The sequence below is a fragment of the Lissotriton helveticus genome, chromosome 7 (assembly GCF_964261635.1).
Source record: "Lissotriton helveticus chromosome 7, aLisHel1.1, whole genome shotgun sequence".
NCBI lineage: Eukaryota > Metazoa > Chordata > Amphibia > Caudata > Salamandridae > Lissotriton > Lissotriton helveticus.
This window is the reverse complement of record NC_136068.1, coordinates 1,549,406,955-1,549,424,626: the sequence shown is the minus strand read 5'-3', so window position 1 is coordinate 1,549,424,626 and position 17,672 is coordinate 1,549,406,955. Positions and strand designations below refer to the sequence as shown.

The 17,672-nt window shown below is 45.7% G+C and overlaps 1 protein-coding gene across 2 annotated transcripts in view; it reads left to right on the top strand.

The window, feature by feature from the left end:
* Positions 1 to 17,672, top strand: part of PPP1R12C (protein phosphatase 1 regulatory subunit 12C) — a 1,267,429-nt gene that overhangs the window by 420,065 nt on the left and 829,692 nt on the right. For both annotated transcript variants that reach the window (XM_078655015.1, XM_078655016.1), the window contains exon 5: positions 9,868 to 10,012. In XM_078655015.1, the coding sequence (XP_078511141.1) occupies positions 9,868 to 10,012 (145 nt within the window). The remainder of the gene's footprint in view (positions 1 to 9,867; positions 10,013 to 17,672) is intronic.

Here is a 17,672-nt window from a genome sequence, read left to right as displayed (position 1 = left end):
CAAAACTGTTAAACTATCCAGCAATTGGCAAAGAGGTGCATCACATGTATCCACAAATAACTCAAATTGACTCCATTATATATAGTTGTTCACCCTGTCCCTCCCCTTGGATGGAACTATAGTGTACACAGTAACAAGTAGACAGGGCCATGCCCTAAGGCTCCTCTGAGTGCAACCAGATGGTGTCCTAGATGTACAGAGGTTATCGGCACTATTAGCAAATTGTTCCAGTAACCTATGCATCCCTGCTGTGGCTAGTTGGGTATCTCTGCCCCCCTCCCCCACCCCAAACCCATACATTCGTGCTGGCTGATGGAGTCGGAGTAATGGAGTGGCTGTCATCGCCTCCTGCCAGTGAGGCAGGGGTTCCAGTCTCATTTTGTGCATAATTGCCTTTGATGCTACTAAAAACACTCTTAAAGGGGCCTGTCTGAAATCACAGTGGCCTAGCCTCCGTTTTATCACTTTAGAAGTCTACATAAAAACAAGCATTTGCAATGCAATGTCTTGCATTAGGAAAGTTTGAGCTATTGGTATTGTAAATGTCAAATTTATTATTTGTTGGTTTTGAAAATTAAGAGCTTTGTCATTTACAATGCCAATAGTTATAACTTTCGCAAATGTGACACCAATAGCATTTGTAATGTGTTGTATTTACGTGACTTAGATGTATTGATATTACAAATAAAAATGGCTTTTAATTTTTTTAAATAATACTTAAATAAAAGTTATTGTAATTTATAATGGCAATAGATTACATTTTTGTAAATAACTTTTGTGAAGATTATGTTCAGTGTATTTTATTGTGACGAAAATCCAAGAACAGAAGTGAAATATTAACATCTTTTTGTGACATTTGTAATAAAGCTTGAAACATTGAGAGAACATATTTCAACCAGTTGTTGTTGTTGAATGGTTGCACAGATTGATTGATGCTGTGTTAGCGCATAGGGATGTTGTGGCGATGGAGTGAGGGCGATGGAGTGAGGGCGGGGTTGGGTGTGTGTGTGTGTGTGTGTGTGTGTGTGTGTGTGTGTGTGTGTGTGTGTGTGTGTGTGTGTGTGAATATGTGTGAATATGTGTGAATATGTGTGAATATGTGTGAATATGTGTGAATATGGCCAAAAGAGAAATGTGCAAAAAATGGTGAAATACTGACAGACCAAGAGTGCACGACTGGGCGAAGGAAATGTAGAGGTGTCGTATAAAGGCTGGGGAAGCCCCAGGAATTTGGGAAGATATGGGATGTCTGGGGCATGGTGGAATGCCAGTGAACGCAGCTGAGGGGGGGTGCAGACCAAGAAGGGATGGGTGGGGGCCGAATACACAGACGACCGGAGATGTGTGCTGGGGGAAGAGAGTGATACAAAACACAATGAAGGCGCTTCCTTATTTAGGCGCTACAGTATCTTACATTGAGTGCAGTAGCCCCAGTGCACTCCAAATCACCGCACGGTGCGAGTCTCAACGCGCACAATACGTACAACATGAATCGAGAAAACAGAGTTTTTACATGACGTGCTACCTGCAGAGCGCCTCACCCCTCCCACTCTTCCTGGAACTCGAAAATTTCCCCGGGTATTAACGTGACCTATAAATATACAAGAACAAATAGTCGGCTCCATGGAAACATGAAAGGCAGCGAAGCATACATCTACATAACAGCTAGATATGCATCGACATGGGTGCGTGGGCTCAGAAAAAACACAATTTATCAGCAATTACAACATGTCAGTTTACAAGCTTCTTATGAGACGTAGCTGCACACCACAGCCCAATCACTAGAAAACACCAGTAAGGTGGTGTCTAAACGCGAATAAAATATATAGCAGGCTTTACAAACTTAAAACAGCATGGGAAATATAATGGTGTCGCGTGAGCTCGGTGTTGAGTTAAACTGTGTGGGTAATTTTGAGTAGTGTTTCTGTTTTTGGGTGGACAGTTATGAAAGACGACCGTATCACATGAGGATGAGCCATGGAATTTTAAACCGCCTCAATGCTATGTCAACCCTCTTTTCTGTTGTAAAAAGTTATACAGTGCTGCCATCTGCTGGACTTGTGACAGCATGAGATAGAGGGACGTAACAAGAGATGTGGGATAAGAGAGGGGGTGGCAAATGGTGAGCACTTTCGCAGCCGCTTTGATGTTCTCAGTGGCCGCGCGGCTCACTGAGAACATCAAAGCGGCCGCGAAAGTCCTCCCAAAGTCTGCAGGCGGACAAATGTTGCGCCCGGCTCACATGCACTGTACCCGATCCGCCTGCAGACTTTGGGAGCATTTTTGGGAGCCCTTATTTAAGTCTCGCTGAGAACGCATGCGCGTTGTCTCAGCGAGACCTAAAAAGAGAATTAAAGAAAAAAACATGTAAAATGCTTTTCAGAAGCGTTTTAAGCTTCACTTTTGAGGGAGCGTTTAGGTGCTGAGAGAAAGACTAGGCGTTTTGGATAATTTCAGAAATGTTGCTTTTTCTTTGAGGAGGCCAATGTGAGAATTGTCAAACTTAAGACCACATGAAAGCTTGTCCGAAAATGTAATGTTAGCAAATTGGATAGTGTTGACTAATGACCCATGTGCTTCCCTCCCCCCGTTAGGTGTTTTTATCAGAATGGAAAACACTATAAAACCGATTTAGGTCAGTTTGACTTTATTGCCCTAATAAGTTCCCTGGGCCGCGGCTACCCACTGCCTTCACACTTCTGTCAATCTGTTTGGGATAAAAAGGCCCTTTTTTGGTCTGGAAACCAAATTAAGCACTCAACAGACTTCGAATCGGTCAGGTTTCTAGAATGCTGTCTTTCTGAGGGGGCAGGAGTGAATATTTCTTTCTCTTCTTTACATTTGACTTGAATGTAGTTCAGTTCAGTTTATTTCGATGATTAAAAACCATCATAAAAATACACAATACAAAATCAACAATCATCAAATACATTACATTTCTGAACTATATACCATGTTAAAAAATGGAGTTAATATGGATTAAAAAGGCATTTGGTACATCCCAGATCAGCCCCTGGTATTTCTTAGTTTAACAGCAACTTTTAAAAACCTCATGATAGAGCACAGGGTGCGCATATCAGTAGCTCTTTGCAAAAATAATAAAGCAGATTTAGCATGACAAAGTTTTGACTCCTTTAAAATATCTACAAGAAATCTATGGCGAGGAGTTCGATAAAAGGAACATAATAATACAAAATGAAGGGTGTCCTGTGGAGACCTATTGTCGCAGCCGCAGACACCCTTCTGCTCAATTGTTAGGGTAAAACCAGATGGGTAAGCTAAAATATTAGGTAACAAATTGAGCCTAAAACGGCACATTAAAAACCTATCTTGCTGATTATACATTAAAAATAGATATGGTTCCATACTAAAGAGTACGCAGCTACGGATGTTTTTATAGAGTCAGATTGTTTCCTGCTACAATCATATTTATCAAGTAGCTGTTTGTGGATCCGATATTTACAAGAGGTGTCAATCAAAGATGGGTCGGTGAATAATGTTTGATAGTTTATACACTCTAAAGTTTCTTTAACATATTTAAGCCAGGGGATTTGTAGGCACCTGTCTCTCTGAAGGCAATCTTTAATTACTTGCCTACTGAGCTCAGCTTCTGGGTTTACCCAGATTCGGAGCCAGGTCCGGATGGGCCTCACTTTGATCAGGTCAGAAATATACGGGATACCAAGCTCCGTGTGTGCAGTTGCTGCTGGGATACTCTGAGGTGTCTTCAACATTTTCCTTAGGAATTTGTCTTCCTCTGCTTGTAACTGATGTACATTCCTAAAACCCCACACCTCTGCCCCATACGTCGCTTTGGCAGTGTTAACTGCTCTATACTGTGTCATTACTTGCTCTGGTGACCAGCGGCCCATCCTACGTGCAAAGTTTAAAATGGCACCATTTGCTGAGACCAGTTTCCTGCACCTTTCCTCCAGCAATGGGGCAAACCTAATCTCTCCATCAAACAAGAGACCCAGATACGAGAATGTGTTCATAGTTTCTAAAACATGTGTTCCTATTTTAAATACAAATCTCTTGGGGTTTTTTTCCCCTGCCACCATAACAAACGACTTGGTCAGGTTCACCGAGAGATCCAGATTCTCCATGAACTTTACGAATCCGTTCACCAGATGTTGCAGGCTCACTGCTGTTCGTGCAGGCAGGACCGCGTCGTCCGCGTACAACAGTACTGGTATATGGCGCGATCCTGCTTTAGGGCAGTCAGTCTCCAGGGCCGTCAATGAACTCTCCAAGTCGTTTATGTAGAGGGAGAATAGAAAGGGGGCCAGGATACACCCCTGCCTCACCCCGCCAGTGCACGGGAAGGGATCGGTACTCACCCCCCCCGCGCTATAGCGGACTTTGGCAGTGGTGTTCCAGTGGAGTTCCTTTAAGATGTTTATAAAGTCTGGGTCAATTCCCAATTTGGACATGAGGGCCCAAAGTTTGTTTCTACTTACGTTATCGAACGCGGCCGCCAGGTCCATAAACCCCATATACATTGTTCCATTACCAGTTTTCGTGTACTTAGCAACTAGTAGGTACAGGTTTAGACATTGATCACTAGTTGATTTGCCTGCTCTGAAACCGTATTGGGTATCTGCTAGGGTGTGGTGTGCTTCAGTCCACTCAAGGCGATTTAGGACTGCCCTGCCTAGGAGTTTAGCTGACACGTCTATCAACGAGATTGGCCTGCAGCATTGCGGGTTTTCCCTGCACCCTTTTTTGTAGATGGGACAATCCGCGCTGTTGACCAAGATCGTGGGAGCCCAGTTTTTATCGCTGCATTTAGTACTCTAGTCATGATCGGTGCCCATAAATCAATATTGCTTAAGTAGAGGTCTGGGGGGGGTGCCATCCGGACCAGGTGCCTTATTTCGGGTCAGGCCTTGGATTGCCTTGTAGATTTCCAATAAAGAGAATTCTAGTTCCGTGGGTCTCGCCCCCTCCCATGCTCCGACCCTAGCTATCTCACCCTGTTGGTTGTATAGGCTCTCAAAGTGAGTGATCCATTGTTCGGGAAGTATATTGGTATTGATAACAGGGGAACTAGAATCTTGAAAGCAGGGTCTGTTAATAATTCTCCAAAATTGGGTGTAATCCCTATTTTCACCTGCTTCCCTCAGGTCTGCCCAAACTTCCTTTTGGAGGGTGCTCTTTCTCTGCTTGACCTGCATTTTATAATTACGCCTACGCAGGGCAACTTCATTCTTATCTCTCGGGCTCTTCTTAAGGCTTAGTTTTAGCTCCCTCAAAGCCCGCGAGCAGTTAGTGTCAAACCATCTTGGGGATGGTGAGTCCTTTACAGGGCGATTGGTTTTTAATAATCCATCAACCACCCTGGTTAAGGCCTCGAATGCCAGGACCACGTCTCTGCCCTATATTGTAAGTTTGAGGCAGGCCTCTATTTGTTCTTTCCCTCTTTCCATTAGGGTACTATAGAATTCTTGTGCATTAATCTTTGCCCATCTTAGGCGCCTCCCCTGGTCAGTTGGGTGGATTTCAGTGTCTGCACCAGCATACCTTACTGACAGGCCATTATATGGGAATTCAAGGGTTAGGGGGTTATGGTCGCTAAAGGGGCTCCATTCCGTTCTTACCTCTTTGACCTGCTCTTTTGCAAAGGCGGATATTAAAATAAAATCTATGATGGATGAGCAGCCTCTTCCCTTGAATGTTGGTATGAGAGTATCCCCTGCTTTCAGGGCCACCTGGTCAATAGTATGGGTGAGGGCAAACCTATCAAGTAGCTTCATAAGCAGTGTTCCCTCTTTGTTGTGTTCAAAGTGTGGTCCACTTTCTTCGGGGCAGGAGGACCAATCAGGGCTCACGGGGAGAAGTTTTGGGTACAAGTGACAAAGTCACCCATCAGCAGAATAGTTGGTTCTAGGCCCCCCTGCCTTTGGTCAGTTTCTTCGCTTAGTCTGCTCTCTAGTTCTTGTAGCACTGGGTAGTTCCCATCGCCTGGACCTGAGTTATAAAAGTTTAAATTAGGAACCTCTGTCCCTGTCCCTGGAATGCCACTGCTTGTAGAGTGTCTGATACTCATGGGGGTTGTGACCATGTACCTTTTAAATCTAGGTCAACATATATGACTAGCCCTCCCTTCGCCCTCCCTGATCTGCCTCCCTGCGCTGGCATAAAAAAGCATTTATAGCACTCCAGTTGATAGGGATCGGGGTATCGAGCCCAAGTCTCCTGTAAAGCTATAATATGGAAGCCAGTAATGTACTCCCTCCATTCCTTATCAAATTTTCCCCCCAGACCCGCTATGTTCCAGGACAAAAGGACTAACCCTGCCCTAGATGCTTTTTTTCCCTCTGAGGCCTGGTCATTTAATCTGCACAGTACTCTTTTATGAGTTTAAGACGCTAGCAACCTCGTCCCTCTGCATTGGATATCTTCTGTCCTCAAAACTTCCACGCTTCCTCCTACCCCTTTCGTGCTACGAACAGGACCATCCCATATAGCTATGTTTTTTTGCCCATTGTCTATAGGTGGTAGTCAGTCGTTTTCGTCGAGCAACTGTAGGGGGGCAAATCTATTTCTCCACTGTGGGTAGTCTCGGGATGATGGAAACTGGCCTGGGTGGTTCAGGATTCTGTCCCTTTGATTAATTGGTGTCCTTCCTTTGCTCCACATTGGATAGTTCAGGTTATTAATGCTCCGCCTCCTTGGGTAAAAGTACCCCAGGGGGAGGGTGCAAATTGTACTGGTGTGATTTTTATTTGTATTTCCCAGTATACATTCCACCAGGTTAACGTCTCTGAAATTTGCCACAATGCAGTCCCCTATTATGTCTTTTTTCCTACCTCCCAACCATTTCACTCTTCTTACATGTAGTATCTCCCCCCTTTCCCCGGAATTCAAGGGCCTATGGATATTCAACCATTTTGCAATTTTTGAGTTTAGTTGTGAATGTGATTCTTTTTCTGCGGCCCTGAGTTCCGGTACCCCTGCGAATACTATAACATAAGGGCCAGCTTCCGGGGGTAGATTTATATGTGGTGGTGGACTTTCTGGTCTATAGAATGGATCATAATCAATTTGGGATGAGGTAGTTGGACCTTGACTTGAGTGATGGTCTTCCTGCCCCATTTGTGTAATTGGTTGCTGTTGGACTTTATCTGTGTATTTAGTTCCAATCTTCTGATTTGATCCCCTCTCTAGGTATTGTGGGGCTATAGGTGGGTCATGGGCGATCGTGTGTGGAGTGTTACTGACACAGTTGTTATTGACTTGAATGTAGAATAAAGCCTGGCATTCTCTCCTTTCATCACGAATAGCCAGTGACCGTTGCAAAGAGAAATGCAGGCTCGTTTGTGGATAAAAATTGCTAATACATGCTCTAACTAAGTGACTCTCTAAGAGGCATAGGCCCTGCTTTGTTGTTCACTCCCTGGCTTTGCCAGACTTTGTAGACAGGCTATGAATGCATTTTACATTGTGAACACACTTCAAGGGACGATGATATTCTACGCTGGAAAAAGGCATGCAAAACAATATTTGTTTGTTTGCATTAGAAAAAAAAGAATATATCGGAATTGTAGGGCTATCCTATGCACATTTTGTCATGGAAAATAAAATATACACGTTTCAGGACTGAATTATATCATTCGAAGTGTTACTGTAAACGGTGGCCAGTGCAACTGCAATATCATAAAGCATCATGCCCCTTCTAAAAGGCACTTTTGTTTACAGTGATGGCGGGCCAGCACAGAGGCTAGCTAACTTGTCTACCCTCTGAGATGCCACAAACAGTGCAGATTAGTGCAGTCTGCCATCACAATCCAGTCCCAATTAAAGCAGACACCCGGGGGCATGGGCTCCCCATCAGTTTTATATGGAGTGTTTTTGTTAGTTACTACAGTAACTACATAACTACCACATAACTACAGTAAAATAGAGAAACCCAAAAACACTCTTGCAAAGGCTTTGCCAGTGCTTTTTTTATTCATAACCACTGTTTTGCAGTGATTGTTTTTGGATTCATGCATCTGAAACTATGAAATGTCCAATACTGGACAAGAAAACGACCAACCCTCCTCCTCTGAGATCCACTGGTCCAGCATTTGTTCCTAACACTTGTACTAAAAACTGTAAGGTGTAGCAACCCCTAAGGAGAGTGATCAGGTTGCTGCAATCTGATTGGTTGATGTTTTATTCTTTTAAAAAGATGTGAAGAGGATAATAAAGTGATATTTTTAAGCCTTTGTAGCCTTTGTTTGGTATAATACTGCATTCTGGGTGTACCATGAAACCCCCAGCTCGACAATGGAGAATGATTTAAGCATGTGAATCTATGAAAGATACCAATACTGGAGAACTGCAGTTACAAGTAAATACACTTTCCATCACCACATGTTTCACCAAATAGCGTTCGACCAAGTGATCTTTATAAGCACATCAGCAGATATGATTGAATTAATCTATTTGCGTTGATGTTTTCGAAGTGTTAGCAGCCCGACTTGTGCACCAGTTCACACATTGTGTTGTAGAATCCTACATAGTATATGCTCTGATTTGGTCAGACCAGTTACATATCACGGTCATTGAATTTGATGCTGAGAATAAAACATTACATTTCTGAACTTATTTTTTTTTGTGTGGGACTGTGTTTTTCAATGTTATAAGGCTGTTTGTTTTTCAGCATCTGCTTTGTATATTTTCTTCACCATTTGATTTTCTCAAGAGTTCATTTGTAAGTTAGGTCTACTGCAAGTTTAGAAACTTATTTGATCACTTTTTAACATGTATGCAGTAAGCTAGCAAAATAGAAGTTCTTGACTGAATCTGAAAAGTACACAATGTTCTTACATTTAAACATTACCTCATTAATAGGCTGACTTGTCGGGTGGATGTAACCATGGGGAAGTCTTCTAACCTTGTAAACTGTTTACCTAATTAGATCGTGGAATTAAAGCTTGTAGCTTCTGAAACATGCTGGAGGTGCAAGTCCTCACTTTCATGTGCTCTTTCGCATTAAAGCTGCAACTGTGTATTCTTGTATACATAACAAAAACACTAAGCAAATAACCATAACATTAAATAAAAATTGTTAATATTGATTCCATTATAGGAAGACTGAATAACAATGGGGGGGTGGGAAGGAGGGCTGTAGCCTTGGATACATCTACAGACAGAATAGTTTCATCATTCCACTGGTCCAAGCACATTTCTCTCTCGAAAAAAGAGAATGATAGAATGACAAAAGGAGAAGTAAACAAAAGTGTTGTATTGAAACATGTTTGAGGTGCACCTAACACAAACGTGTTATAAGTGATCTGAAACCTTAAAGATCCTGAAAGGAGTTGAAAAGGTGCTATAAAATTAAACAATCGTAATTCAGATTGTAACATGAACACATTTAGCAGATGGTTTGGGTTAAGATGTGAATAATCCTGAAAAGACATCTAAATTAAGAGATAAATTGTCAAAATAAGTAAACTAATGCGCAGAAATAATTTAATGCATATCTGGTGTTTTTGAATTGATTTAAATGTATATTTATGTGTGAAATAATTTAACTACATTCATGAACTAGCAAATACTAATTGTTTGCAAAAACACTGAAAATAAACTTAAACTAAATTAAATAAATTGCTATCCATGAATTTACTGGCTAGTCTCTTACTAAGAGACATAGACGAGTGTAATCCAGTTACACCACTGTAAGACCCGTTCCATTCAATTCCTAGTCGAGCTGTCCTTGAAACTCAGCTAAGTGCTTTGCAGCTATAGTCCATCCTAGTACAACTGAATCTTTGTTCATGGAACAGTGGTGTGTAGCAGCTTGGTATCCACATTGCATCTATTTGTTGATGTTTGAATTACTAACACAACTTTTGTTTATGGCTTTCTTGGCAGACTGCTATTGCAGGCTGGCTTCGATACCAACGTGCAAGACAAGGATGGCTGGACACCTCTTCATGCTGCTGCACACTGGGGAGTGGAGGAGGCTTGTCGACTGTTGGTGGAAAACTTCTGTGACATGAAAAAGCTCAATAATGTGGTGAGTGTTTAATAAATCTGCTAGTTTATCTTTGTAGACACCCCCATTCAAAATCAAAAAGATGAATAGTGTCTTAGAGTATGTTATATTTTGGTTACAAGTTTGACTAAAGCTACACTTATTTCCAAACTCTTTTTTTCACTGTCCAGACTATTAAATCCGTAAATGTGTAACGCTTATATAGAGCATAGTATGGAAGATTCAGTACGTCTGTGGTCTTGCATAGTAGCAACTTTTCTATAGAGACTTCTAACCACAGGTTCCTCACCGTGTGAATTTCTGCCAGGCTCCACACTGGATCCATAAACTTTAATGCAGTACCCTTGTGAGTCTGTAGGTAACGCCGTGAGCTCTGTATTGGCTCTTCCCTGCCTAAGTTGTGTCATCGGTGGTCCTACATATGCACCACCTTTGTGCTCTGATGGCAATTCCTTTTTTTCTGCAACTTCGACACTGGTCTAGAGCTAGCAGTTTAATCTTGACAGACCCACAGGAAAAATGTAACATTCTTTTCCTGTGTGCAGATATTGGTCCAAGAGTTCAGGTAAATCGCATAAATCGCACAAGAAGTCCAAACATGGTTCCCCGCCGTTGTCCCACCACTCACGTCATTCAGATTCGCCTGAAGACCCTCCATACAGCGGACTCCTGAGGTGCTTCCGCTTATCCTCCTGCCTCAGCAAGCAGCCACATCAGACAAAATGCAACTTCTAAAGGAGAATGTAGCCATAATTTTTGGTACCCTACCAATTACCACTTTACACGCCTACAGGCCCCAAGCATTCGAGGTGGGAGCATGTTGAGGTGGGAGCCTGTTGGAGGCCCTACGGCAGATATATCCCCAGTGCTGATCTCCCAACTAAGTCTGAGGTAGACTTGGTCAATGAACCCGTCGCAATATCTGACGCCGAGGCAGATGCCCCAGGCCCCCGTCTTTACGCAGGCACGAAGGTCTGATCCTTATCGGATGGTGTTATTAGATTTGGAAGCTGAGTAACATAGTTTCTCAGATGAGAACAGTGTGATGATGCTGACATTTATGACAAACCTTACATTTTTGAAGAGTTTCAAACTGCCAGTGATTTGGACACTTCCCCTGACATTGGCCTGATTTCCCTGAACCTTATGGTCATTAAAAATCTGCCTACTTTGTAACTGTCATCAGCAGAACACAGGAAGTTACTGATCTATCACTGCCCATGCATGAGGTCAGAGCTGACATACTAACAGAAGTCCTCCGCCCTGCAGCTACTACCCAGGAACATCGGCTTCCTTTTAATGAGGCGCTCTTGATTTTCCGGTGAGCACCTGGGCGTAATCAGGATATTGAACCCCTTCCCCCTCCTTTGCAGGGAACAGACAAGTGGCAAGGCGGCACAGGCCAGATTTCTTACTCCTGCACTGTACCTCAGAGTCTGCTGGCTCATGCATCTTCATTCTCTACCACTCCAAAGAGATGGTCTTCACACACCTTGTCGCACAGGGTAGTGGACTTCTAGCCAGCTGTGCAGGAGGCTGTTAGACAAACCCTCCATCGTCTGATCCTTGATGTCTAAGGTCCTGCGAAATTCATAACTGTTTCTGTCCTGGAGCCAACCGAATTTTAGTGACCTACATGGTGCTTTCGGTCCCTCACTTGGATTCGCTCACTGGGCTTTTTGTTAGACATTCAGCAATCTCTTAAGGACATGCCATTTGTTAGCTCTAAACTTTTCTGATGGAATTCTGACTCTTCCCTCGAGAAATTAGACAGTTCAAACCCACAGCTTTCTCTCTGACTCTTGCTCTTCCTGTTTTCCTCTCCCAACAGCAGTGCCCCTTTCAAGGCTTCGATAGGGTGTACCTGCGGCGGTTGTGTCAATATGGACCTCAACACCAACAGGCCCCCCAGCCCTTTTAATGGCGAAGCTGGGGATCTAGCTGATAGCATACAGGTCCTCCGGGGCAACAGACTGTACCAACCTCTTTCGCCTCTAAGTCCATCGGAAAACCACTTTAACCTGTCCTTGGCGACACACAATCACTCTGCAGGAGGCAGTGTGACCTTTCACCTTTCCGGATGGCAGAGCATTGCTTCAGACCAATGGGTGCTCCAGTTTATGGAACATGGATACTCCCTGTGCTATACCCCGGCATGCAACCCACACCGCAATATCTCCTATAAGGCTCCTTTTTCATACTTTGCATAGAAGGTCAGGCTCTCTTGGTCAAGGAAGAATTAGAAAGGGAGCCAGCATCGGAGATTGGGACTGATGGCTACTACTGTCATATTCTGGTGCCAAAAAAGGACTAAGGCCTTCATCCCACCCTAGACCTTCACACTCTGAATTTCTTTCTCCAGTAGGGCAAGTTCAAAATGCTCACTCTAAGCAACATCCTGTCTGCCCTAAATCTAGGAGACTAGACGGTAGCAATGGACTTGCAGGATGTATACTTCCACATTTCCTGCCTGCAGGCCCACAGGTGTTGCCGGAGTTTCAGGTAGGCCACAAGCCCTTCCAGTACTCTGAACTCCACTTCGCCCTTAACAGTGCACTTGGTGTAGCCCATCAGTGAGGGTTGGGAATACCAGTCTTCCCATACTTCGACTGGCTCTTGAAGGCGGGCAAACCTCCGAACAGTTGTAAGCCACCTTCAGACGGCCAACCTGTTGGCATCATTGGGTTTTTTGATCAATGTACAGAAGTCAAACCTGATTCCTTCACATCTGCTCCCCTTTACTAAAGCCATTCAGGTTACAGTGGTTTTTCGAGCCATTTCTCCACCAGTCCAGGACATTTGGGCTATGATCCAGATGTTTCAACCTTTGACCTCGGTCTCACTGAAAGGGACTCTGAGGCTTCTGGGCTTCTTGGTTTTCTACATCCTGTTTTGTGGACCACACCAAATAGTACACGTGGGCTCTGCATTAGGATCTGAAGTCTTATTGGGCTCAGCACCAAGGCAACCTCTCTGACTCCATCCAGGTCTAGAAGGAAACTGCAAAAGACAACCTTTTTGTCTACAGTTTGACCGGCAGCAGACTCTTCTCCCTATCCCGCCCAGCGCTAATGGTTGTGTTGGATGAATAGTTGCTGTGTTCGGGAGGTCAGAGGTCGCTAGCGTCTTGCTGAGATGCGTCCTCCACATCAACTTGCTTGAGTTGCAAGCTATTTGCTTGCCGCTGTAAGAGTAACTCAACCAACGAAGGGGACAGAGTGCAGGTACTTACGGACATCGCAAGGTATTGCAACAAGCAAGGTTGCCTGGTGTCAGTGCCAGGGGGCTCTGCCCTTCTAGAAATTGCGGAACGCGCAGGGCGTCTCCCTGATATGTTTAGCACGTAGCAGAATCTTTAAACGCCAAGGCAGACAAACTCAGCCTAGTGGATTACGAATTAAACTTTTCAGAGGACAAAAAATGCAGACAATCCTAACTCGATGTATTTGCAAATACTGAGAAGGGGCAGTCTCAAAGTTTGCTCCTTGGAGTTCCCTAGGCAGTCCTCCATTGGAGATGCCTTCCACCAGCATTCAGGGTTAGGGCACCTGTATGGCTTTCCTCCCCTGCCTGTCCTGCCCAGAGTACTTAAAAAGATCCAGAGAGACCAGGCCCAAATCATCCTAGTGGCCCCACGCCCAAATCATACTAGTCGCCCCAGACTGGGTGATGAGTGTGCGGTACCTGGAACGTCTGGCCATGAGGATATATACTCAAGTCCAGCTGCCACTTCAGGAGGACCTCCTGTCGCCACAGCTCTTGAGTTGTGTCCCCGAGCCTGCACAATATACACCTTCATGCATGAAGGCAATAGTTTATAGTTTTCGATCTTCCTTCCAGTGGTTGATGTCTTTATGGCAGCCAGGTGTCCATCAGCCAAATTGATTTATGTAGGAGGATGGTAAAAGTTTGTCTAGTGCTCTTGCAAAAACATGCAACCTGTGAATGTGCAATAATTGGATGTTTGCCTGTTCTGTTTGTCGTTGGGCCAACATGGCCTGACTTTGGCAACAGTTAAAGGTTATCTCCCGACCCTTTTGACCTTCTTAAGTTTACCTGACCAGCCATCCCTCTTTAAAGTCACCTGTTCTGATGGATACATCTGCCTGTGGATTCCTCACCTTGTGAATATCCCCTGCACCAGCAGCATTCGGAATCCACAGGCTGATACTGTATCCACCAGAAAAAGCGTTACCGAAGGTAAGTAACTTGTTCTTCTGTAGTAGGGGATCTCTGTGTATAGTCAGTCATGTGAATAGTCCCGCCCATGTGCGTGGACCCCGGAGCACTTCAATAGAAATAGTCTCTTAAGTAGTCCTCTTCTGAAATCCTGCATAGACACTTAAGAGAAAATAAAAGACAAATCCTGCAGCCTGAAACCAACAAGGCTACACTGGCCAGTACTTCATCCTGAAGTGAAAAATATAGCCAGATAACAATTAAATTTAATCATTTTGCTGAGTTTCACACACAGAGAAACTCCCCTTCACAAAGACCCTTTTTTCATGATAGAGATGAAGGGTTGACAGACAAGCCTGTAGGCTGCCATTATGTGTCTGTAAATGGATACCGGGCCTTTAAGGAACCCTCCAGAGACGCTCGGTATCCCATGATGCACAGTCAAGGGCCAGTTACTTTCAGTTCTTTTTTCCGGCTCCTGCTAGCAGGACCCTGGAGCATTGAGCTCTACCTTTTGTGATATATCTTCAAACTTTTTTGTCCTTTTCGGGGAGTTAGCCCACATTTTTCTTGTCAAAATGCCATCTTTGTTTGACAAGTGCCCAGAATGTGGCAGGAAGAAGGCAAACTCGGACTCTCAGAGAGTTTGCATACTCGGTCTTCCTACATCTCATGTTCCTGATACATGCGTCATCTGTAAAAACTTCTCCAGGAAAACCCTGCTTGACAGGGAGAAGATTCGCCTTCAAGGCCTGGAGCAGAGAAGACAGCAGGCTGCAGGTGGGTCATCTGGGCATGGAGAGACCCTTTCCTCTTTCACAACCCATGCGTCTGCCTCTGGGGGGCTCCCCAGTCGAAAAAAAGCTCAAACAACGCCTGTCTCGGTCAACGTCGAAGGCTATGGCTTCGACGTCAAAACCAGGTATGACGACGATATGCTCCCTGTCGACCCAGGACTCTGGGTCGAAACGACGTCTAAGATCAGCGTCGAGGGGAAGGACGTCGAGACTTCGGACGAGGTTGACGTCGAGGACATCCCAGACGGCGTCGACACATCTCCGTCGATCTGGGTCCAGGAGATATCTGCGCTCGCTGTCGAGGCAATTTCGCCATCGACGCGCAGGTCGCCGTCGACGAGAAGATCGACGTCACGCAGAAAGTCGACGTCGTGGAGGTACCATCAGAGCTCGACGTTGAGAGACCTGTCACCCTCTGTGGTCAGTCTCTCCACTTCTGTGAGTTCAAGATTGCGATGAAAACTACGTTCGCCATCAAGGGGCACCACTTCCAGAGCTTCCTCTTCACGGCCTGCCCGCAAGCAGAGGAGGGTAGTTTCTATCTTGGACTCTGAGTATTCCAGGACCTATTCTCCAACCAGGTCATCGTAACTAGCTCTGCCTGTGGCTCCTCATCAGTCACCCCTGTGGCCTAGCACGCCTACTCCTCCTCTTCCTCCACCTCCTCCACCTCCGCCTCCACCTCCACCACCTCCTCCACCTCAGCCTCTTACTCTGCCACCAGTGGCTCCACCTCCGGAGGAACCCAGAAGGCCAAGATCTCGATCCCGGTCAAGACATCGCTCTTGCAGCCGGCACCGGTCTTCTACCAGATCTCGTCGTCACCACGAGAGGTCACGTTCCAGGTATACTAGAGACACGGAGTCCTCTAGTGGAGGAAGATACTCGCCTACTCTGTCGTATTCTCCACCTCCGAGAGTGTCGCCTGTCGATGACATTACCACGTTTCAGGAGGTCCTTGTAAGGGGAGCGGCAAAACTGGACATTGCACTGTCCATGCCTGCTCCTACTACATCTGTGATCTTTGAGACACTACAGCGGAAGCAAGCCTCTCGTCCACTGCTTCCTTTGGTACCTGGGTTGGAGGAACCGGCGATGGAATTGTTCCTGACGCCTGCCTCAGTGAAATCGGCACCCTCCAGGCTTCAGAAGAAATACCGCCCTCCGCACTCGGACCCGGCATTTCTTCGGGCGGACACCCTCCTGGATTCAGTCATAGTGGTGGTGGTGGCGGCGAAGAAGCAGCACGCTACGGCCCCTTCGACCACAGTTCCACCAGACAAGGAAAGCCGTAGGCTTGATTCTGCGGGGAGGAAAGTCTGCAACACTGCAGCTACTTTGATGAAGGTGGCGAGCTCTACTGCCCTCCTGGGCCGGTACGACCGCTCCTTGTGGGAGTCTCCAACAGTTCATTTAACTCCTGCCTAAAGACAAGCATGAGGATTTCCAGGAGGTTCTCAATGATGGTCTGATGGTCTCTAATCAGATTATCAGTGCGGCTGCGGACACCTCTCCTTGCAGCCCATGGATATTGTCATGGTGTGACTCTGCGACGGCATTCATGGTTGCGTCTCATCTCCCTGAAACCAGAGGCACAGCAGCGTATCGCTAACCTCCCGTTCTCTGGTTCCACCCTCTTTGGTTCCCATGTGGACGAGGAGATGGCTCAGATGAAAGCTGAAGTTGAGACCCTCAAAGCTGTTGGCTTGGAGAAGCCTAAGGAGCAGCGGAGGAATTTCCGTCCCTACCAACAGCGTTATTAGTCTCATCGGTTCCAATGCGGACAGGGCTGTCAGGCTGGACAGCAGCAACAGCATCAGCAGTTTCAGCGGCAACTGTTTCAGAGACGTCAGAGGCTGTAGTAACCAGCAGTCAACCTCGGGGAACAAGGCTGCCCCCTCTTCTACTACCCACTCCGGTGGGGGGAAGCATTCAAAATTATCTGGCAGAGTGGAGAAAGATAACTCAGGACAATTGGTTGCTGAATATTGTTCGCAATGGATACTGTCTACGTTTCACCAGCCCTTCTCCATCGATTCCACCATTTGGTTTATCCGTACCTGGACAACTGGCTGATCAATGCCGCCACGTTTCAGGAAGCGCAGCTACATTGCAACAGGACGGCCGTTATGTTGAATCGTTTGGGTCTTCACATCAATCTACCAAAGTCTGTCCTGACTCTTGTTCAGTGTCTCCAGTACCTGGGAGCCTCCATCGAAACACTCAAGGCAAGCGTGTGTCCTTTGGAGGAGCAACGCTTATCAATCCTTCAGAAGGCTCAGGCTCTCATGTCCGTTCCCTCGCTGACGATGACTGTCCCCTCTCCTAGGTTCCATGGCCACTTGTATCTTTCTCACTCCACATGCACATCTCCACATTCGGCCTCTGCAGGAATGTCTGGAGGATCAGTGGGACCAGAAACGAGGGAGTTGGGAGGACAGGATCATACTGTCCAGTCCCTGACATGATGGTGTTCGCCTCACAATCTTCTCAGAGGGATCCCGTTCCACAAAGAGATACCGGCTCAGACCATTGTGACAGATGCGTCTCTCCACGGCTGGGGAGCGCATTCGGACCACCTACAGATACAAGGCACATGGGTCCCAGACGGAGACCACGTATCACATCAACTTTCTGGAACTCAGAGGGGTTCATTTAGCGCTGAAAGCGTTCCAGCCCTCTTTTCGAACCAGTTCCCTGCTTGT